The sequence below is a fragment of the Triplophysa dalaica genome, chromosome 14, assembly GCF_015846415.1.
Source record: "Triplophysa dalaica isolate WHDGS20190420 chromosome 14, ASM1584641v1, whole genome shotgun sequence".
Taxonomy (NCBI): domain Eukaryota; kingdom Metazoa; phylum Chordata; class Actinopteri; order Cypriniformes; family Nemacheilidae; genus Triplophysa; species Triplophysa dalaica.
The window spans coordinates 14,408,137-14,432,608 of NC_079555.1; the positions used below are offsets into that span (position 1 = coordinate 14,408,137).

Sequence of the window (24,472 nt, forward strand, 5' to 3'; positions counted from 1 at the left end):
TGCTTTTTCCTCGCTTGTGATTGTTTTCTTTAATAACACACCCTACTGTTGGCAACGTGATGGCCCCGGGTTACAGACGGAGCTTCAACTTCCGCCATCTCATTAACATTTTTAACAAGCCTGTTTGTTTGTCTTTCCTACCCTCCGGTCATCATTACATTGGTCATCTAATCCTCTAAAAATGAGAACACGACGGTGAGAAGCCAAACTATTAAACTGTGATTTACAAACGTCAGTGGTTTATTAACCTCATCCTGTCTGAAGCGAAAATGACGTCAAGATAAATCTGCGTTCGCCACATTCTATTCATAGAATGAGATTGTTTTTGAGATTTTAATTTAGTATTAACATGAATTAAATATTAAATAAAATTACCTAAAGTGAAATAAATATTTGCTCACCCCTGCTTGGACAGATTTAAACTATATCAAATGTTTATACAAACACAGGTTGTATTTATTTACATAATGCATTAGCTAACTTGAATTTAAAATCAGCACTATGGTTTTCCAAGATGTATTATTTTTTCTTCACTTTAGTTAATTTCAATTAGTTCATGGTGAATTAACTACTGTAAAACTTTTATTATAAAAACGTATAAGTAAATGCTCAACTTAACACAAACTAAGATGAACAAAAATTGATGTTTAAGTAGTGTTAGCTAATGCATTATCTTATGTCTTAGAAAAACATCCTAGTGTATTCAGGTTTGATTTATAGATGCATATTACATAATAAAGTAAGTCTGTACGTTCCGAATCCCAGTGTTTGATTTGCCAATAGTAATATTTTAGGAGGCTTTGGGATATCTGATGCAAATGTTCACAATGTGCTTGCACAAAGTAAAGCTTTTATTCTCCCAGAACAAATCCCTCAGCCCACGCCGTACCACACATACATATCTATGGTCCGCTTTGTTACTTCATTAGCATGTTTCTGTATCAAGAGCTTTTTCATCGAATCAATGCGTAGGTAAAGTTGTCTAAAAATGCCTTGACAGACCTAGAGAGACATTAAGAGTCTGCGGAGCATACAAACTCGAGTCAGGATGAAATAGTGCGGTATGCAGATTGAGGGTGAAAACAGCATGCAGACCGTCACTCAACTCGGGCTCGATTGAGAATTCAAAATTCACCTTCAATTTACAATAAATAACCAGAAATCCAAGGATATCTACAAATGTTTCAAACTCGTTTAATGTGGGTTAACAGGGAGTTAACATTTATTTTGACAGCTTTGGCCAATGACATCTTAAAAAGCCACAATATGATTCAAGGCGAACGTTTCGATTCACGCAAGGGAAGATTTTCTCACCTTTAAGCTATTTTTCATTTTATTAGCCGATATGCGTTTGGAGGCTTGTTCAGTGGAAAAAACAGGAGAGCTTGTCGCTCTGACGGCATTTGAGAAGCTTTAAGAAGGTCTCCATCTTATGAGCGTCCTTCTTGAAGCAGGTGAGAAGATTGTAGTCCCTCAGGGCAGATTCCTCAGGGGAATGCGGGCTCAGTGCTTCCTCGAAGACGAAGGACGACGTCAAAACCCCTTCATCCAACATCTGGGGAGATAAAGTAAGGTTGGAATGATTAATGACCGCTTGTACGTGTGTGTATCTCCAGAGGGACTGACGTGGTAACATGATGTACTGTTTTATTATTGATTCACCTTGCGGATGAGAACCACCAACCCCTCCTCAAGGCTGAGCAGTTTATCATACACCCACTTGGTCTTGTTAACCAGATCGCCGGGGGCATCGGCGTAGCGTTCAAGAGAAGTCTGCAGATAGAGGAGTGGTTCGATCCAGGACTGCACCAGTATAAGCACAGAGTGAAGCAGCCACTTATCCTACATTTAAAACACACCACAGATGCTTTTGTCAAATACGTTACATGGATTTTTTCAGTGTATTTGACTTTCAATACTCAAAACTTCATGGCCCCAAAAGATCATTGAAACAAGAACATAATGTTGGGGAAAATGGTTGGTCAACCTTAATTTTGTATATCTATGCAAACCATACCTTCTTTAAAGGAACAATTGACCAAAAAATGAATGTTGTGTCATCATTGCTCACCCTCATGTCATTTCAAACATGTATGACTTTCGTTCTTCTGCAGAACACAAAATAAGATATTTTAAAGAATTTTGGTAACCAAAAAACATGGGCCCCCGATAATTTCCATTGTATGGACACAAAACACTGAGACATTTCTCAAAATATCTTATATTGTGTTAAACAGAAGAAAGTGCCATATACAGGTTTTGAATGAATTGAAGGTGACTAAATGATGGAGAAATTTACATTTTGGGGTGTAGGTCTACTTCTGAAAAAGGCATTTATAATACATTTATAAAGGTACAGCCCTTGGAACAAAATAATAACCTTGACAAACATTTTAAAATCAGGTAGAGAGAAAAGCACAAAAATAAAGAATTTGACACCATTTAAATATCAACACAAACTCTAAAGAGACTAGACGTTCTTCATAGCCAAGAGTACGGCCTTAATAAATCTGCACAATGTTCTTAGATGAGGTTGGAGGAGGTAATCCATTTTAAATGTTTTTGCAACTTTTCTTTTATAGCTCCAAATGAATTTACAGAGACTGTTAAATGTCTAAATCAAGTGGAAAGTTTTGTCTACTTTGGCCGCACAGTGGTGGGGTGACAGGAATCATTAACCGGTGAGAAACTAAAGCACTTCATGCCAATGTTAAAATCTATTTCAGCAGGTGGAAAAAAAGAAATTGAAAGAAAATAGTCTTTTTTGGCAGTGGAGGCAATTTGTTGGGATGAAAGGTTAGGCTTTCCACAGACAGAGCTGTCACACAAGAGTCCATTAGGAGAACAAGGCAGACTGCTGTTGCCTTCTTGCACACAATACCTGGTGAGATCATTTGTTCATTGCGAGAATACACGGTTCACCTTTCAGCTTTATATAAAGGTTGGCAGACAATTTTGGTGGAGCAAAAACATCTTGTTAAATCAAATTATTTTTGTTTGAGTTGAATATAGAGAAGGTACGATATTGTGGTAACTCTGCCAAATACAGTGTCAAATTCAAATCCAGTCAATATGCAGAGCATCGGTATTTATATATGCAAAATACAAATTGATGCAAATTTCTACATCAGAGAAGGTTAAATTTACTAAATGGAAAAAAAATTGTGGACCTAGTTAGTAGGCCTAATATTAACTTATCCATTAAGTAAGATTTATGGCAAAATATGCTGACGTTCATGACAAACCTAACAAGAAACAGATGGGAAATTCAAAATGAAATGGAACTCTTAGCAAACAAGTCAAATCTGCTCTGGCAGGTTGAAACCTCTCTGTAGACGTTCCCATTTTGCAAAGCTTAGCATTTTGCAAGTGAATACATTTCTCACCGATATCTGCTGAATCTCGCTCTTAGTGCTTGGGACTGGGAAGGGCTTGCTGTGGCACACATTTCCTCCCTGATTTCTTAAAGCACTTGGAGAAAACGGGAAAAACATTTCCTCCTGTAAAAGACATAGGTGACATACATGATTTTAAAAAACACAATAGGATGGAACAATATGACTAAGAAGAAAAATAAGAAATAGTAAAGCAAGTATAAAAAGGTGTTCAGAGGAATTTTATGATGGCTTTATAAGACATAAATCAGGGTATGAACTTTTCATTTCAAGATTCTGCATATAAATTTTTATATTTATATTCTTTTCATTTTATAATAAAAAAATACTACTACCTTTAATTAAAACTGTAATTGAAAGAACAGCTAAACAGAAACATTTTCTTGTTTAATACCATTTCATTATAAAAGCACCCTATTGTCTCCAAATTCCTTATAAATGGGAGATTTTAAGTGCGAAAATTAAATTATACCAAAAGTCTTTTAATGGTTTCTGACTGTGACAAGACAATTCTCTTAAAACTCTAATAGTGAAACAGTCTGACAAAGCAGATAGGTATCTCACTGTGTTTATAATGAGTCTGATTATTCATTAAGATTATAGTCTCATTAATTCAAAGTCATGCACACAGCTGGTAATAATGAGGAAAGGTTGATTAAATGATACTAGAATAATGACATTAAATGAAAGAAAAGTGGTTATTAGTCAGACAAATAATATTCACATGAAAATTGGTTCACCCTCATGTAAACTACATATCACGTGGTTATACTTTATATACAGTAATATAATGAATTACATTCATATTGCATAAGAGTGAATACATAGAACATGACTTTGAGTCATAAAGTTCATAAAACATTTTAATTGCCAAAGTCACACTTACAAACAGAGTAGAGGACTCTTCAGAGACCCGGTAGAGGAGCTCGGCGTGTTGGATGATGCGATCCAGAAGTTTCTCGGGAGAAATAGAAATGCAGCTGGTCCCGTCATTGCAGTCCAGAGGAACAGCCAGAGAACCGCAGCACAGCAACATACAATACACGGACACCTGCAATACTAAATACATGTACACACAAACTGTAACGTAGAGTAATTCAGACATGTAGGCAGTGGATCCACATGTATTCAGACTTTAGTAAACAAAAACACAAAGTACAAAACGATAAAAGAAACAAAGAAACAGTGAACTAAACTATTCCAAAGGGCACTGAGTAGCGACACTATCGGAACATGCACAAACATACAATGACTCACACAGACAAAGGAAACACTGAGGGTTAAATAGAAACTAACAAGACACACATGTAGGAACTAATTAACACTAAAAACTACAGAGGACTACAAAACATGGCACAGAACCGGAAGTAATAGATATGTTCACAAACACAGGGGAAACATGGACTGGGATTGCGACAGGGTCCCCCCTTAAAAGCGACATCGAGACATTAACAAAAGTCAAGCAGGGTGGTGAAGTGGAGCCAGAACAAGGGGATTGATGGAGGGCCAGGCCCTTGAATGGGATCAGGACCTGGGCTTTGGAGCAGAGGAGGACCTGGGCTGTGGTGCAGAGGCAGACATGGGCATTTGTACAGACGCAGACCTGGGCTGTGGTGCAGAGGCAGGTCAGGCGGCCAGGGAGGCTAGGCTGGAATCCAGTGCTGGCCATCTTGGACGAGGCAGGGAACTTGGTAGACTCAGAGGCGGCCATCTTGGTTGATGCACTGGCTACAGGAAAGTCCATACTGGCCATCCTGTTTGAGACAGGCAGCTCGAGAGGTTCAGATATGGCCTCCGGAGTGACAGCTATATTGCCCGCAGCTTCAGGAGTGGAAGAGCAGTGCTCAGCTCAGACACACCACACAGCTGCAGCCACAACCGACAGAGCTAACTCCAGTGACAGGACCTCAGAAACAGACACCTCCGGGACCACCGGACTTGGGACCACTTGCGTGGCGATGATGGCTGGAGGCTCTGGGTTGACAGCCATCTTGCGAGAAGGCTCTGGACTGCCAGGCAGGGGGGCAGTGGATCCACATGCAGTCAGATTTTAATAAACAAAAACACAAAGTAGAAAAAAATAAAAGAACAAAGAAACAATGAACTAAACTAATCCGGAGGACACCGAGTAGCGACAGTGGGAACAGGAAAAAACATACAATGACTCACACCAGACAAAGGAAAAAACTGTAGTTTAAATACATAGTAACTAACAAGATAACAAGAATCACCTGGAGGAACTTACTAACATTAAAAACTACAAAGGAATACAAAACATGACTAGAAGAACAGGAAGAACAGAGAACCAACCACATGGGAAACATGGACTGGGAATGTGACACAAACACATATGACAAGATCCTTACACAGACCGATATTTACTTAAAGGGTTTAGTTTGGTTAAAAGAAAAGAAAAAAAAGAAAAACAGAATTGTTCTTAATATTGCATTGAAAATGTATTTCTTTGTCTTTGTATTGTATTTTTTTAATTTATCATTGAAAAGCGAACACTGTTTTAAAATATCGCATTTCTTTCAAAATCCGTACATTCATAGGCTGTAGTTTGTATACCTGTAATGCTGTTCATTTTGTTCTATTCGTCTTTGTCCACCTGCATGAATTGGAGGCACGGGCTGCCTTTTTATACAAAAGTGGCGAGCTGTAAGTATGTCCAGCGATCCATATATTCATAAGACTCACCTAGTTGAGTGTAAATTGAGACGTGGCCTTCTCTACAAACTGCTTCATAAGGAGAATTTCAACCTGAGATACCCAGAGATTAAGAGAATATCAATAAATTGATAAAGACAACTAATAATGCCACCAAAACTATGTTATTTCTATTTATTACCAACTCGTTTTAATGTTGGATTCTGATTGGCCAGTCGCCACATTTGCAGGTTTGTTACGATAACAACCTATCAAAAATAATAACCCGAGGTAACCCAGATGCAACAAATCATTTTGACAGGTTTATTTTGACAATTTAAATATTAATATGTATTTTAATAATGTATGTGACATTATATTTACAAATGATTAAACAAATTGCCTGTTCGTGACATTTGAACATCGTTTACCTAAAAAACGAAAGTAAACAGCTATTCCTCATGGAATCCTCATAATCTACATACTGTTTTCTCACTTCTATAAAGTTTGGAGTTTTATGGCTTGAGGTTCTGTTCTGTCTTGCATATTTTATTTGATTAATGTGTTTTAAAAGCATTTTTACCGTGGGGATAAAGATGATCATGTTTTGAGTTCTGGTTCCTGTCAATGTTGATTAGATGAGGCGATTTGTCCCTGTCAAACATCACACGGCGTCCTCAAAAAACACATTCTCCACGTGGATGCTATAGGCTTCAAGCCAAAAGAAAATCTTGCAGAATGTAATCCACATTGGGATACCGAAATAATGCTGTTGCAGGTGGGCGGTGGACTTCATTAAATCCTCAATATTGCAATTTTCTTTTTGATTATGATGTGTCCTACATATCGGAGTCTCGGAACCACACAAATGTGGCTTAATCCAGTTGAAGCATTAAAAGAAATATATTGAGTCTGTAAATTTCAGAATAACGGTGAACCCACTTTGTTGGGTGTGATTCACATTACTGCGTAACCAACAGAAATGATTTTACGGCCGTATTTCTGTTTTTATATCAAAGCACAGTTAAGTTGAATAGGTCGCATTTTTAGGCCAAAGCTGGAATGTTCCGGAAAATCTCTTCAGTTTGAACACAAAGAGAAGCAATTGAAAGAAAGTTCCTTGGCAGCCAATAAATTAAATTGTATTTCAGCACTGATTATGTTCTTCAGTAAATTGACTTTTAATGGATTAAATTGATTTTTCGAAATCAGTTTTTAATAACATAAATAGTCTGTCTTTGTCCTTTAAAGGGAACATTGACAAAGAATCAGACGTGGTCATTATTACAAGCCATCTGAGGTCAGTTCTCAGTTTCAGAGGGTCTGTGTCAGTGCCAATAAGATTGTAAAGGCGAGAAACTGTAGCCGTCCACAGACTCATACATCAGAAAGCTGTTACCTATTCACACATCTTCCTCGAGACACCTGCAGCCCAAAGTTTTAAAAACGGTGCATTACCCACCCCACGCAAAGCATTTGAATGTCTTAATCTCTTAATCTTGGTCTTAAGCTCCGTCCAAGTGTTTTCCATCTGATTAAGATGTGGCCTTTTGTAGAGAAAAGGGAAAATCTGATATGTTGCTGTGAGTTGACATTTCCACCGCGTGGAAGTGATTTACTATAAACATGATGTATTTTGTTTGCAGCTCTTTTAAAGTAGGCCTACAGCATTTCCAAAGAAATGTTATTTCAATATTTCTTGTCTTCATCAAACCCTTCCAGGTAAACACAGTTTAATAACCCCTATCCCGACGTCACTGGTTGGTTTACAAAAAAATCATAATTTCATCCTTTACTCATATTCATGTCAAACATTTATGACTTTCTTCTAAAAAACACAAAAAAACGTTTGAAACCCACAGAGTTACATTGTATGGACACAAAACAGACATTTCTCAAAATATCTTCTTTTGTGTTTCACTGAAGAAAGAGTCACATACATGTTTTGAATGACATGAGGATGAATCAATAAAAAAATCATTTTTGGGTGAACTGTCACTTTAAGATGATGAAGTACGTCAACAGGACAGATGACTCAAATGTTGTACACAAAGACTACGATCAAGGCTATAAAATAAATTCACAAATCTTAAAACAGTTCAAGGGGCTTGCCACAGATTCCGACAACAGATGAACAAACAAGCTCTTCATAACAGAAACAAACTTATGAACTATACAAACTCATTTCAATCTGACTTTGCTGGACACTTTTCTACAAAGGAACGGGATCGATCCCAAAACTAACACAAGATTATACTGTGTACCGCCTATAGAGTGCAGCGTTCTCAGCGTGTGCCCGTTACACTTGAGCGAGCGAGCGAGCAGGAGGTTATCAAATCAGACTCTTCAAGTGTTCCCAATAGACTAAGTCTGGTTTGTGCTAATTCGTGTCAAGCAATGGGCAACATGCCTTGTACAGATGTGAAGGGTGCGAGGAGACTCAAGTGCAGATCCACTTCCACCCCTGAAGAGAGCCGCGACTACTGAACACACATGAATATTTATTATTCCCCGACGTTCATTACCACACAGTTTCCTCTCATTCCTCCGCGTGTTTGATTGACACACTAACTTATCAATCTGGGTGGTATCAAGTCTATAATTAAACTTCTGCGAGGTTCAATGTTGTCTTGTGAGTGTGTGTGTTGTGGGGGTACGTCAAGCAATTTACATTTAATTCAGGGCAGCACAATTTTTAAAACACAGCCCAAAAAGAAGTAAACAAGCGTGACCGTGGAAAGAGTTTCGTCTCTGCAGACTTTTCTGCTGACTCACGCCAGGCCATCCAAACAGAGCAGAGAATCAAAAAGCTTTCTTTTTCCAGATGACGCCGGGACATTACAAAACAAGGTGAGGGGAAAAACTAAACAGGCTGTTTATTCCAACCTCCTTTATGCTGAGGCTCAAGGGTTTTTAATGAGTAAAACCGTCTCGGCTTTGGAAATTGCTTCTCTGTTTACCAGGTGCCCTGCATCTTATGTGATATTTCAGCACTTTTCAATCCATCTACTGTTGTGTAAATCTTGACAAATGTTCTCAGCGGTTTCTTTTTATATATTGTAATGACTTCTTGTGTCCACTCAATGCACACGCTGTTTTGGGGAAGTGTAGGGTTCCTGATTTATGAAGATTGTTATCATTTAAGACACACTATAGCAAACTTTATAAACGTGTGTGTATTTGTGCAGGAGGAATAAGGCTTTAAATTGCAGTAAAGTCTCGGTAGTGCGTCAACCTGCTTGCAAGTGTGATAAATAAAGCGGTTGACAGGAAGGCAATGTATTGCTTTCTAATGAGGATTCGCTGATGCAAAAAGACAATGGGCATATTTTAAAATGTGATGCCAATTATATTTTGGTGAATATGGGAAGGAATGGTGAGACGTAAATATGCATCTGTATATGGGGATCATTATAAGGTCATTTTTATTCCCTCTTGATGCCAACCAAGAGAAGTAAATGTGGATAAATCTTTAATTTATTGGATGATTGGCTTGTTTTGATACAACAGTCTAATTAGTATAAGTAAGGAGAGTTTTAGATGATGTTTGGGAACTCAAAGAAATCTTATTTCAATGGATGCAGTTGGTTAACACTACATGTTTCAGCCACAGTGTTGTTCTTTATGTACATAAAGGAAATAGTTCACTCAAATTGAAAACAAATCCTAAAGTGCTCAAACACGATTGTACGTCAGTAACATCAAATCTCACTGGTTCTTGTGTGTCGCATGACTTCATGTCATGTTCAGGTTTAGTCACAATACACATGACATCGGATATTTAGGTTATCAGGGTGATTGGATCTGCTTGTTTAGGGGTGTTAAATATTATCCGTTTTTAGGATGCATTGCAATGCTGATGTAAAAGATGACTTCATTGATGCATTAAAACAGATAATCGATTGTTAAAAATGCTCTTCAATATCATACAGCTATATACAAGCGGTCATTGTTTTTATTGTCAATAAAGTATTCTTATTACATGTTGTTATGTGAAAACATTATTTTTGACATAAACCAACCATATAAATACATTGTTCACGTCGTAATTTAAGCTTGACCCTTATCAAAAAGAAGTGTATTCAAGTGCATAAAAGTAAACTTTCAGTCTACTTCTTATGTACTTCTTAGAAATATACTTTTTTTAATTCATAGAAATATACTTGCATTTACTCTTAAGTATACTTGATTTTACTGAGTGAAAAGTATTATACTATATACTAATACTTAATCTTTTGACTTCTAAGTGTACTTGGCATGTACTGGTGTCTATTCTTTAGCTAGAGTGGCCTATTAAATACTATTTTCTCAAATTTAGTGGAACTCATCTTATTATTCGTCTTTTTTCTGAACAATACTTCAGTGCATAACTTGTCCCACACTGTTTGACGTAGACTTATAGATGAGGTGTAATATTGAGCAGCTTATTGAGGAGAGGAGTGCCATGACTTTTATAAGAGATCGTGCATATGATGGCGGTGAAGCTATAGAGGCTTGCCCTAGCAATCATTTAGAGTAGTGGTTCTCAACCTTTTTTGAGTACTGTACCCCATCATATTTCAAACCATCCTGATCGACTTTATTCAGAACGGTGCGCAGAACCACCTGGCATATGACATCAGGCCACTACAAGAGCAATTCGAAAAAACAAACAGAGCAGTTGACTCTCTTACGGTATTACCAACAGCCCTAAATGACGGCGCATGATGTTTGTTGAGTCAGAAATGCGCAGAAGTGGGCAATAGGCTATATATCAAATATGATTTGGTCTACATTAACCTTCCCTGCAACAAAAACATAATTTATGAACACAAGTAACCAGTCAATTTGGCAGTTAATTTGACTGCAATAGCCGACTCGGTTGATCTTTATCTGCATCTGGTGGGGATCATTTCAAGCCCTGAATGCAAGATAATAACTCAAGTTTGTTTAAAGGGTTCTACAGACCCCCTGCAATGACACCACGGACCACTAGGGGTACCCCTGGTTGAGAAACACTGATTTAGAGCACCCTATGCAACAACCCAGAATGACGTAGAAACACCTAAATGTCTTCTTTAAATACTTGAAAGGCAAATGAAAGAAAAGAAGAAAAAACTAACCCTCTCTCTCTTTCTCTCACCAGGTATTGTTCTAGCTTTTGTGGAAATTAGTAACTTGCTATATTAGCACCTATTGCTCCTGTATGACATATCGCTTTATTTCTCCCTGAATTCTCTTTAAGTCCCTTTGGATAAAAGCATCTTCTAAATGACTAAATGTGAATGTATAATATAGACTAATATGGAAACTAAATCATGAATTCCACAACTAGTGATTTGCATTGTTAAGGTAAATTTGGTCCGTGTTATATATCTTTGAATACAAATAGCTTTTAGTATTACTCTATACTCTATGGATTATGTAGAATACTTTTCTCTTTCATTTGCAGCAGCTGGGATCTGAAACAAACAGAATCAGATTGTAAAATCAGAACAAACTTTTATTTACTCTGAAATGTAATGTAAACACTACTTTGTGAGTTCTTCTGTATATGAAAGTACTCTATATGTTGTTGTATGATTTATGTATATGATATAAAGGTTCAATGAAATCAGTCGGGTGAAATTGATTTCCTTTATAGATGATGAAATGTGACCATTATAAAGCCATATAGAAATTATTAAGGCTCTAGAGCTTCACTATTAAACTCTCAATTACACATTGTAGTCAGCAACATCTGCTAGTAAAAGACTGAATGTGCATGTGAGCAAGCCCTTTAACAAAACATGATCAATTAATCAACAAACAATATAAGCCTGTAAAAATATGGCATCTGCACATTCCAAGACCATCGGTATATGTGTTATGGCTCTGAGCATCTCTGCTGAGGAAAGGTGGGGTTCTGGAGAGATTAGAGAGATGACAGTTCTGGGTCACCGATGCATTACTGCTTTGCTCCAAGCGTAATTAGGCCCTCAATGTTAAAATCCAACCACCTACTCGTTGTCTTACAACTTCCTTCCTGTCCCTCTGTCACCCTCAGGCTATGTGTGCGCGTGTGTGGATGCTGACTCCTGAATCCTACTCTGTATATTTTCCCTTCACCAATGGTGCTGTGGATAACTCGCACAATGCAAGAAGCGATCGCCGGTAAAAAAGACTAAAGGCTGCAAATGAGATCAGTCGCACTGATATCGTCTCTGTATGCCCGAAAGGTATGCGGCCACACAACCAGGGCGAGCCGTTCAGATTCAGCATCACAGCACAGCCAGAGTCGTATCCTTTGTGCGTAAACAGTTCGCTTTAGATACATCTAACAGGCCGATGACTCAGAAGTGCTCACTTTTTCCCCCGTCTTCATTTTTCCCCCATAGGTCCTTTCATCCTTACAGCACACTTGTAAGTCTGGCGAGCCAGGATTTTATTTTCTTCAAAGTTGAATCCGAGAAACTGCCACAAATAAAAAAGCGCTGTCTACCCACCAGGACTTTCCAGTTCTTTAGAGGTTGTTGAATCTTAGGCCTTTCCTGCGTTTTGTCCATGAGGATAAAGAATTGTCAAAAGCACAGAGATGGTTTCTTTCTTTCATTTCTTTAAGCCAGTGGCTATGCCTGGCCCAGCCCGCCGGTTACTGCCAGATCAAAGGCGGCACGAGGGGACGCATTGGGTCCCGTCATCAGACAGGATGTCTCAAACAGGGGAGGGGGCAGATGGTTGTAAAGAGATGTCTCGTGCATACGCAGGGCACCGTTTCACCGTTTATCCGGTTTTCAAAGCACACGCTATCTTTGAGCCTTGAATGTTTCTAAGTTGTCCGACACAATGTGTTCATCCATTTGACCTTTTAACTCTGCGGGGCCGACGGCACAGTTCACAATCAGGGAGGGTTTTAATATACTATCAGATCTGGGTTGACTTCCGTGTCTATCGTTCATTCTCGCTTGCTTCATCTTGCTCTCTCTGTAGCTGTTGCCTGGGTGCATTAGACTTGATCTATGATTTAAAGGCCAGAGATTTCAAGATTGTTGTTGTGACATTGACACTGCAGTTGAAACTTAGTGATGCAGGTTTTCTCAGATGTTTAAGGGATATATCACCCAACAATGAAACTTCTGTCATCATTTCCTCAACTGCAAGTTGTTCCAAATCTGTATCAATTTCTTTGTTGTTTGGTTGAACACAAAGAAAGATATCGGGAAGAATGTTAGCAACTGACAGTTCTGGGGCACCATTTACTAATATAGTAAACAAAATAATTAAAATGGTAGTCAAAGGTGCCCCAGAAGTGTTTGCTTTCCTAAATTCCTCAAAATATCTTCTTTTGTGTTCAAAGTATACTGTACAATATTATTTTTTCTTGGAATACCTGAACAGAGTGATCTGTGTGAATTGTTTTTTAATAGTTTAAAGATCTTATATTTTTCATTTAGCAATGCCCTGCAGAAGCTACAAAAGTTAAATTACTATACAGTAAAGTATGCCCTCAATATACAGAATATAAAAATATATCCTTACCTTGATAATTGCCGTTTAGTCTCTGTAAAGACCTACCACCTAGTATGTAAAACAACTAACTTATTTCCATTTTACCATTTCATTTGGGACATCATTAAGTATAATAATACACTTTTGGTTATTATTATGATTATTATAAGTTAGTGTGTCACTTCTAGTGTGTCTTCTTTGTCAAATGCAAATGGGCATCTTCAGTGTTGTGTGTGCTTTGTAAAATATGCATATCATCTAATTAGGAATATTCCACTGTGAGAGGGTTATAGAGGTGAATGAATATTCAAATCTAAAGATTTTTTCTTCTTCAGCAAAGCTTACTTCATACGCGGCCTTTAGAATAACAGTAGTGTTTTGATAATGAATGCAGTCTGGGTTAGAGGTCGATCCTGACACTTTCAGCCAAACTCTCCTGCAAAACAAAAATCTCCTCCACCTTCTGTTTCACTGTCTGCTGTTCCGGACCGATTGTGTGGCAGTGATTGTCAGCTAACCTTTTGAAAACCTCTATCCTTCTATTTACCATGCTGAGTCTTTACCATCTCCCACAAACACCCTCATTGGGATGCGGGTGCGGACGAATTGCTCGCCAGGTCTCATATGAAATGAGATTTAACTGAGGAAAAAAACAGACTTCACTTTTATTTGCTTAGACTATGAATGAGTCATACGAGGATAAAGGATAATATAAAAAATCTAAGAATAATTTGTTCACTTTATCTTCTTCAGGAACATTTTGCATGATAATGTCCATTGTCCCCTCATGGCATGTTTTCTGAAGGTCTTGGCATTCTTTCTGTGTGAAGTCAATGTCACTGTGGTTTTCAGGTTGACAGGATGACAAAAATCACACTGAAATGTGTCACTGCATCGAATGTGTAAATAGCAGCATTTTGACACGATGACCCCACGAAAAGAAACAGCCTACACTGGTTTAAACTGGGCCCCCCATCAGACCACATAGAAAGTAACCAGAACCACTCAAGTCTAGCGTTTACTCAGCCCTTGTGTGGTGTTTGGGTCTGTGGGACACTTTGTCCATTTTATATAAAATAATTAACTAATACAAATCAACATTTATATTATATTAATATATTTTGAATATATTAATATATTGTTGCATTGGAATTGTAAGGTTCTATCTACATTCGGAGCAGTTTTGAGATATTGAGCTTTGAGGTTTTTACGTTACATTTGACTTTGTAGATAAAACATAAGGTACATTTGTTGTTTAACATCTATAAAGTTTTTTAACATCTATGAAGTATTTTATTTACATTTTTATGCCTGTATTGATAGTTAAAGGAATAATGCATGAGCACTGGCTCAAAACACGCAAATGCCATACAAGGGTTAAAGCTGCAATCTGTAACTTTCACATTAGCTGTGTACTGGCTGTCATAGACAAATTTCCCAGGAATATGGGACAATAAAGGATATTCTTCTTCTTCATATCTACTACCATCTCTTTTAAGAATATAAAATTGCAGGTTACTTTATATGCACTTATCTTTGTGTTCATGTCAAATTATTTCAAGATGACATATCACACCATCATAGCCAACATCTGAAGTCAATTTTTAACTTATAAATAATATCAGTTTACTGTTGTGAACTGGTTTAAGGTGAGATTACATTTCTAGCACTAACTTTTATATACTTGCTCTAAATTTAAAACTACGATTTTTGTGAAATATTAACCGGAAGGTTTATGTAAGTTACGGGAGAAATGTATTCTAAATGTAAGAGAAAAGATAGGAACAGCGCTTTTACAATGGCAAACGAGAACTCTACAAACTGCGTTTCTGTATAAAAGGTGTTTCATTCTGTGTGAACAGAATTTGAGGACTGCGCACTTAGAATTACTTGTGAAGGTGCGTTTATAGACAGCGTCACATGGGGTTGCCTGGAGTAACTTTGACTTAAGTGGCGACAGGTGGTAAAGGAAAGGATAGGCGGAAAGCCCTAATATGGAGATGGACTGGGTGCGTTTTAAACAAATCACTAAACTCGTGCACACGGCCGCTCATTTACATTACATTACAACATAAGGACGAGGTGGAGAAGAAATTCATGTGTGTATGCATGAGTTGTGACTAAGGCGGAAAGTATTGTGAGAGGTTCAAATGAGCGTATAAAAATGAAATATCTACGCAATTTTTATTGAATGAGACCCTCTAAAACCTAAATAGTCAGCGACAATATCGTTTTGAGTCCCAAAAAAGAACTATAGCGAGAAAAACTCACTAGAAAGATTAAAATATAAACAATTCTGGAAATTTTCAATAATAAAAAAGCAGATCAACACTGAGGACTTTTATCATATTTCTGGGGGACCCCTCGCAACTTTCTGAAGGCCCCCTGTGTTTGAAAAACACTGCTCTAGTTGATCATTAGGACAGTTTACATGTTATTCTCTAAGATCAACTGAAGCCATATTAAAGCTCACATTTATAAAAGTTAGTTTTTGTGAGAGATGACGGATGAATGCAATGTGTGAGGTCTGGTCAGGAAAAGAAGCAATAATGAGGAGTGATGCAAGAAGAGAGCAAAAACAAAACACATTTTTCAGTTGAAAATATGGAGCAATTTACTCTCAAGGCATCAGTCGAGAGAAAGATGAACTTGAAAATAGCCTCCTGTTAGCATTCAGACCAAAGCAAAATACCATTAATCACAACTGTACCTTTAAAGAAATTACCTCAAAAGTGACCCAAAACTGATCTCTTTGAACAGACTTTATTAAATAGGCCTCACACCACATTTTACACTTACATTAAGTATAATATTAGTTTGTCCTTGTTTAAAATTGCATTTAAACAAAAATGGCAGTCAAACAGTGCTCACAGGGTGTTTTGGGGGTTGCCAAACCTCAAACTCCACATAATAAACCACAGAGCTCTGCCATATAAACTTTGTGCTCGGCCTCCTTTAGTACCACACCTGACCATCATCGACATCTACTCTGTCCATCTGTCTTCCACGTCTCCGAGTGTAATGCGATCGGACACAGACGAATGTATTTGTAAGACATGGGGAATGGTTCTGGGATACAGCGGTGAGTGGAGTCAGCCTACCGAATAGAGATGCGGAGGAGGAACAAAGACCCGCTGCACCGCAACACGAGCCGGTCCCTGCTGGCTCTGACCTTCTGCAGCTTTCCATTTGCTGACATGTTTGCGAAACAGTTGAGGGAACATTTGGGCAGAGACGGCCTGAGGAAAGAGAGTGAGTGTAAAAGAGGATATTTCTCTTAAATGTGAATGTGTTTAGAATCTAAACCAAAGCATTAGTCAATACATAGTCAATAGAATACGAAATCTGTTCTCAGCTGGTTGTTATCACAAAATAAAATCAGAGAAAGTAATCGAGAGGGGGCTTTTATTACAGTACAGCATGGACATTACATTGCAAGGGGCAGTTTTACAGAGTTTGGTTATCCAATATTACACAGTTGCTGACTAAATGTGATTCAATCGATGTGATGCAAACAGTGAAGGATCCCAGCACTGTTTCAATACACATAAGCAGTCATGGAATAGTGTTTTTATGAGCATTAGAATTGTGAAGAACAAGTTTCCCTCATGATCAATGATTTACCCACGTGCTTCCAATCCATATGCCTTGAATGCAGCTTTTTCCGTCCAAAGACTGCATTACGATTGAAGTTAAAAGTAACCACACGCTGTGGTAAAAAAGGCAATAAACAGTATAAAAGTTATCATTATAACTCAAAGTCAAGTTTCATAAGAATAAAAGTTAGTTTGATATTAACTTGAAATGAAAAATAGTCTTGCTTTCCTTTTTCCTTATTGAACTATTTGCATCTCTTTCGGTTGTTGGGATTGGAATAGCGCAGGCGAATTGTGAGAGTTTTTTCATCTTTTTTTGCAGTTTCGAAATGTTCAAATCACGTCATAGTGAAATTACTGACAAAATCGACCTGCATCCGGGCCTTTAGTCCCGACTGTGTCGGTAAGAACATGACAGTTCCACCGAGACCAAAGGAGATACTGCAAAATAAAACAGCACGACTACATCCAAATCATTCTATGCTCTTTAATCCCTCTCTTTCCCTTTTCTTCCTCTTCCCCCTTTATCCTTTCTGCTCAAATCTAGGACACTCTTTGTTTTATTGTCTCGGTTCTCAGGAGTTTTGAAAGCAAAATAATCCGCAGCTCCAAAAGCATTCGCTGTGGTGCTGGAGTGTTTCCTTTCCTCTGTAATGGTGATTAAAACACTTTTTCAAGTACGGAGAGCGTTTCAGCGTGCGTTTGTATGTAAATTATGCATCAACACATGCGCACGCACTGAAACGCTCACACGTGCGCGTGTTTGGTCTCTGGCACCGGTTGAATTGCGAGCACGGGGCAGCATCAAAATAATTTACCGAACGGACCGCTGTTAGGCGAAGCAGTCACACACAACAATCAGATAAGGCGTGAATGAACAGCAGACAGAGGCGTGCGCGAGAGCAACACAAAGGCGGATGTGTCATTAAAGGAATACTCAAAGGTGCAGATATCTCCATCTTACAAAGAAAGGAATTCTCCAGGCGTGAAAGGGGAAGACGTGAGGAAGGGTTGCGATAACGCCGGGAAAGAATGTACGGGGCGTGATTTCATTCGTGGCGAAGCACAATGAAAATGGTAAACATCCTAATGAGCAAATGGAAGAACAAGACTCTGTGGTTAAAAATAAAACAATGATGAACCTTTAAATACGACTGGCATTATGTACGACAGCCTGTCTGGACAGAATGGATGCTTGTTTTTCATCACTGCCCGCGTGAAATGTCAGTCACAGGTCTTTGTTTTTGCAAAAATTACACCAATCTGTCTTGGTGACGGATTGAAATTGACTTCAGTCAAGATGTGATGAATGGAAACAGGAAAAACAAACAAAAAAACATGTAACACTGTACCTTCAAATGTCACGTTTTGTGGAAATAAGAAAACAAAGTCGTAAGAAAACAAAAAAAACAGGTCACTTCAGATTAGGATCTATTCGATTTTCATTGCAAAACGAAGCCTTTTCAAGAACGTGCTTGAGCTTGTAAAGGCGATCACAAGGTGGCGCTCCAATACTGCATGCTCACTCATCAGCTTCTTGACTGTACAAAGGTGAGCAAATGGAAGCAAGGGGGCAGAGATATGGCCAGGCAAGTAAATGTGCTTTTAAGAATCCGCCAACGACAAAGAAAGTAAGAATGATACATTGTGTATATATATATATATATATATACGCCCTGCAAAAATGAAATTGCCCTAAAATAGACACTGCAGGTCTGCTTGCATTCCTCCCACTCAAAACACCTCTCACACACTTATAGATGGACATCTCACCATAACAGTAAACACTGAATTCTGATCTATTTATCAGATGGATCATGCAATATTTATTCACCAGGTTTTTACAAGCTTGCTAACAAGCATGCATCTGGGATATAATGCACTCCTGCCGCTGATATTAAAAGACTGCAAATAATGCTATTTTTGCATTTAGATTCACGTCTATTGTAATGACCCTGAGAGGGACGGGACCTAATGTGATTATATAAAATGAACCGAAAGATGCTGCTGCCCACCACCTAATGCATATTTTATACAAAACTGCAAAGTACTTTCTACATCTGTTGAGCTCTGACAGGCTGATTTTATACAATTTTCAGAAATCAGACAGCTTGGAACAAAAGTATTATTCACTTTTAAAAATGAATTAACGGATTTGCCAAAGATTTTCTGGCTCGTAGTATGACATTTAAAAAAAAAACAGAGTCGTACATTACTACTTTGCATTGTATATTAGCAATGAATGAACTTGAGCAGAGTTCTGTATTTCACTGTGCCCTTTTCCACAATATTTACATTTTATTTAAGCAAAACTATTAGTATAATAATACTACGGTTTTACTGCCGTCGGTTACTGGACATATCCATCAGTCTTTCTGCCTGAGTGGGTGGTTCTTGGCCACGATAAGCTGCAACGTGAACCAGAAGTATCGGCGTTTAATCAGAGGTCTGGCTACGTGACACTCATATAACCATTTTTCCCAGCGGACACATGAAGATCAGACGGGGTTGCACTCCGGTCTGCAGCGCACAAGCATATGATCGCTAGCAGAAAAATTAATTAGTGATCGGGACAAGGTTACAGCCACGTAATGAAAGTTATTGGGCATGTCAGTTCATCACAGCCTCAGTCCCCCTATTACTTTCAATCAGGCCAGTCGTCCGTGAAATAGAGCTTCATGTGAGGCTGGAAGTGGCGTATCGGAGGGCCGTCCCCATTGGCTTTTCACATGGCCGATCAGGGTACTTTACTCTAATACGCGCGCAGCGTGATGATGCTGAGAATTCCGGGTCCTCTGTCACACTCGCGGGCCAGCCCCTCATTTCAAATTGCCATGGCAAAGTGGATATACTCCTCGCATGCTTTATATCTCTCTCCCTCTGTCGGTCTGGCCGGAGGAGGTGAAGCTCACCCTGGATGACCCAGCAGAGGGTAACGGATGAGGCGAGTCGACCGGGAAGAGGTCACCGGCGTGAGACCGTCGCAACTTCAGTCAATTAACCTGCAACATGTGCTGTCAGCTGTTGACAGGATATAAGTGAACACGTCATCTTTGTTTTCACGCTCACGGCAGAAACAGAGTCCATCAATGAATAGCACATATCAATACCGCTGAGGGCTGCAGACGTGCACGATACAGTGTGACAGCTGGTTGTCTGGGCTTCAGCTCAATAGCTGAGAAGGAACAAGAGCAGTTAGCAAACTTTAAACACAGTTCACATAATGACACACAGAGTCTTCTGTCAGGATACAGCACAAAGAAATTGCACAAAGCAAACTGCAAACAGTTCTTTTCAGTTTTAGGAAAAATAGATGCAGATTGATTCTTGTCCATAATGGTATTTATAAAGGTTAGAGAATGAACGTTTTTTTTTCATTTGCAGCTTTGTTGATAGATGTTAAAACTGTTCAAAAATACTCTGCGTGCTTATTAAACATTAAAGCTGTGAATATTACGTCCAACTTGATTTTTGACAAGTTGACCAAGTTAAGGATGAGGGGGCAGCATGTTTAACTTTGTAAATAAGTCAGAATGCATGAAACACCATCGCATGCCCCCTTTAACTTCTATTACTGCAAGTGAGGAATAAAACAGTGTTCAATGAAACCACAATAAACACACTCATCCATGAAACTATGAAAAAGGCAGCAAATTTGTAGAGTATGTGGTAGGGCTGAAACGATTAGTCGACATTGTCGACAACGTCGACAATAAAAAATTGTCGACAAATATTCTTGTTGTCGAGTAGTCGTTTGATTACGTGACTTAATTTAAGGGCCTGCAATATCACAATTTGACCGCTACGGCACTGCAGCGCTAGAGTGTAATGCAGCCTTCCCGAATGCTATCGCAGTAGAAGGACACGCAGCGAGAATTATGGCGGAGTATAAACGAATGTGAACAAGTAAAGTGTGGGAAAGATTCACCAAATTGAAAACGACAAAATGCGGTTGTGTAATGCAAGCAAGGCAGAACTTGACTTTCACATCAGCACAACCTGCATGCTGGAGTATTTAAAAGGAAACATCCCGGAGAATGAGTAGAAGAGAGGCGAGTGTTCTCAATCTAGACCTAACTAACTAATATAGCGGTAAATCTTTTTATGAGAGAATGCAATAATAACAGTAATGATAATAACAACAATAATCATATAACTACAGTTATGTTTTTATTTGTTTTGCAAAGTAAAAAGCTTTGATCGAGTTTAAAAGTCAAGCCTGTTTTGATTATTATAACACTATTAGGTATTACATGAGCGGAAAATGATTATAAGAGAGGGAAGTTAAGTGATTGGAGTCTTATATCTTGGCTTTATTTTAAAATATTTTCTTGTGTTTCTTGCTCTTTTTCAATAACTCTTTCACCGACATGAGTGATGATTTATCTCGTCATTTAAAAAAAAACTGTTCCCCGCCAAACGAGTTATAACGGCAATCAGTGGTTATACTGTTGTACAGCAGGTGGCGCTGTTACACACATTTCGGGAAAATACAGAATCCTAGAACCTAAGTTTATTTCTTATCGGTTTTTAATGATTGTTCTGAGTGTAATCTGTGCGGAATCTTTGACAAAAAAAAACTAATTGACTCAAAATTATCTTTTAAAAAAAGTTATGCATTTTTGAAGAAACCTACCCACATCTAAGGAGTGATAAAAAAAGGACTGTGTTCTTTCATTGGACATATTGTTTGTCCATATATTCTTTACAGAAAATGTAGTGTGAGCCATCAAAGTTTGGTTAAAATGTAAAAAAACGCTGGCGTAGGCTGGCAACTTTTTTTTTAAAAGGCTGACAGGGATAGAGTTAAACTGAACTGTTTTCATATAAATGCTGCTTAATGCTTCTGTCAAGAGATTTGTTTACATTTAAAAAAAAATTGCCTTTAATGTACCTGATTTATTTATTTTTATTTGTATTTAAAAGTTTCTAGAGAGAGAGTATTTGTGTGATTCGAGTTGGACAGAATCAGCAAACTTAAAGAGAGTAACCAGTTGGTTCAAGTTCATTAAAGCAAATTTCAAAAGCTGAATTGATTTTATTCATTACGTAAATTATCTATAACTCAATGTTTTAACTAGTTGCAAAAGCTGAATAATCATTAAAAACGTACTGATTAGTCATCGACATAATAGCCGATTAGTCGATTAGTCGATCTAATAATCGTTAGATTAGTCGACTATCAAAATAATCGTTTGTTGCAGCCCTAGTTTGTGGTCTGATAAACACATTTCTCATTGCAGTAAACATTCACTGCCTCAATATGAATACTGTTCAACTATAAATAAATGCAAGAAATAAATACATTTAAGTGCAATTCCATGCATTTCTTTTTGTAAACGTAAACCTTAACAACGGGTCTATTCCTGGACGCGTTGCTAAAACAACACACGGCTTGCTCTAATGGGATTGCCGTGGATTGTGTGGACAAAATTCTTGTATCGCATCACGCACAACTGGTGTAGACATGGTGTTAGATCTAGGTTTTCAACAGACTGAAAGCACTTGTGTCAAAACTTGGTGGTTTAAATACCCTAAACAAAGTCTTTCTTAAACTTTTAAAGCATTTTTATGTTTTTTAAGCAGTTTTCCATGGCTAAAAAAAGCAATATTGTCACATCCATTCCATTTTCTACCGCTTATCCGAACTACCTCGGGTCACGGGGAGCCTGCGCCTATCTCAGGAGTCATCGGGCATCATGGCAGGATACACCCTGGATGGAGTGCAAACCCATCGCAGGGCACACACACTCACTCATTCACTCACTCACGCACTCACACCCTATGGACAATTTTTTCCAGAGATGCCAATCAATCTACCATGCATGTCTTTGGACCAGGGGAGGAAACCAGAGTACCCGGAGGAAACCCCCGAGGCACGGGGAGAACAGGCAAACTCCACACACACAAGTCGGAAGCGGGAATCGAACCCCCAACCCTGGAGGTGTGAGGCGAACGTGCTAACCACTAAGCCACCGTGCCCCCCTGTCACATCCATAACAGTCCATATTTCTCATAAATGGAATATATTCTCAAATAATATGTTTTGTTTTATAAAGAGCCACCCCATCTTGATTTGTTGGGTATTATTGCTTCTGGTTTATATATATTAATTCACAGAAATGCTACAAAGTATGATAATCAAAACGTGCATCCTTTTTAGTCACATTTATATTCCATTATATTTTTTTCTCTCATTTTAATATAGAAAACTTATGCATAGACTGATATTTTTCTGAGGTCTGGACTCATCAGGGGTTTAGAAAAATATGATTCAATATATTCTCTGAGAATTTATATTTCAAGTTTTGACTGAACATTTTACATCCATAATGTTGCAATTACCCTTAAATGGATGGCCGATGACACTTTAAAGCCTAGTTCATCAAAAAAAATCTTCATTTACTCACCATCATGTTATTCCAAACCTGTATGAATTTCTTCTGCAAAACACAAAAGGACATCCTTTAATGAATATCCGCTTGGTGTAAATTTATTACAATGGCAGTACATTATCGGCAAAAGAATAGATACGGAATATATGCAACTTTACCTTAGGTTCTCTATCATCTTTCTTGAAACATCAGCTCTATCATCTTTCTTGATACATCAGCTCACACCTGGACTTCTGAATCATTGACCGCCCACACTTCCGACTCCTCTGAATGTCTGTCGCTGCTGTACGTGAACGCAAATCAGGCCTCTAAGCCCTTGGCAATGGACAAATCATAGCCGGTCGTCCCATTCAACCTTTGATTTGCAGAAACTCCTTAGGCGTGATCCACACTGGAGGTCGATTGCAGACGAGGCTGAGAATCACGTAAGCCTGCGCTTTTTGCTGCCGCTGGTCTAAAAGATTTGAAAGACATTTTGGGCGATTGAACGAGAGTTTTCTGCTGCTGGCTACGCTGTTTATTAATAGTAAATACGTAAGGGCATAATTGATTTTTTTCCAAGATCAGTGGCAAAAATCTCTCAGCCTTGAGTGTGCAGAACTGCAAACAGAACAGAACAATCGATGGAGACTACAAAAATGCATCATTACTTGAAACTGAAATACTGAGGTACTTACAGGCTTTTTGCTGACAGGAATGCATCCTGGAGTTGATATGACAGTTTACATTCAAACATCAGTGGATTTATCCTTTCCGCTGGAAGGTGGAATGCAAGAGAAAGATACATTACATAATTTATCATCAGTGAATACAACATATTAAATGTCACTCTGAGATCAGGCATGTTCAATTTCTGTCTGAACACAAACAAACAACACACACATTCAAAAAGACATTGTGTGCATTGTGCGATAGTAGAATAAGTAATTGTTTCATTTGTAGTCACAATTATGATGATTAGTGTTCCCTT

The 24,472-nt window shown here is 38.3% G+C and overlaps 1 protein-coding gene across 1 annotated transcript; it reads right to left on the reverse strand.

The window, feature by feature from the left end:
* Window positions 1-1,255: 1,255 nt before the first annotated feature.
* Window positions 1,256-24,259, reverse strand: smtla (somatolactin alpha). The gene is made up of 8 exons (XM_056766246.1): window positions 24,180-24,259; window positions 23,661-24,102; window positions 23,518-23,550; window positions 16,613-16,750; window positions 4,282-4,454; window positions 3,387-3,500; window positions 1,663-1,842; window positions 1,256-1,555 (listed from the first exon to the last, which is right to left on the reverse strand). Exons 4-8 carry the CDS (start codon window positions 16,698-16,700, stop codon window positions 1,364-1,366), a joined length of 747 nt encoding a protein of 248 aa, XP_056622224.1. The 5' UTR covers window positions 16,701-16,750; window positions 23,518-23,550; window positions 23,661-24,102; window positions 24,180-24,259; the 3' UTR covers window positions 1,256-1,363.
* Between the last annotated feature and the right edge of the window lie 213 nt (window positions 24,260-24,472).

What these genes read in the sequence shown, in the direction of transcription:
- smtla (XM_056766246.1), bottom strand. Translation starts at nt 16,700, where the DNA reads ATGGAAAGCTGCAGAAGGTCAGAGCCAGCAGGGACCGGCTCGTGTTGC. An exon ending in AAGAGTCCTCTACTCTGTTT is followed by an intron (nt 3,501 to 4,281) that starts GTAAGTGTGACT and finishes TGTCTTTTACAG; the next exon opens with GAGGAAATGTTTTTCCCGTT. An exon ending in GCGAGATTCAGCAGATATCG is followed by an intron (nt 1,843 to 3,386) that starts GTGAGAAATGTA and finishes TTTTAAATGTAG; the next exon opens with GATAAGTGGCTGCTTCACTC.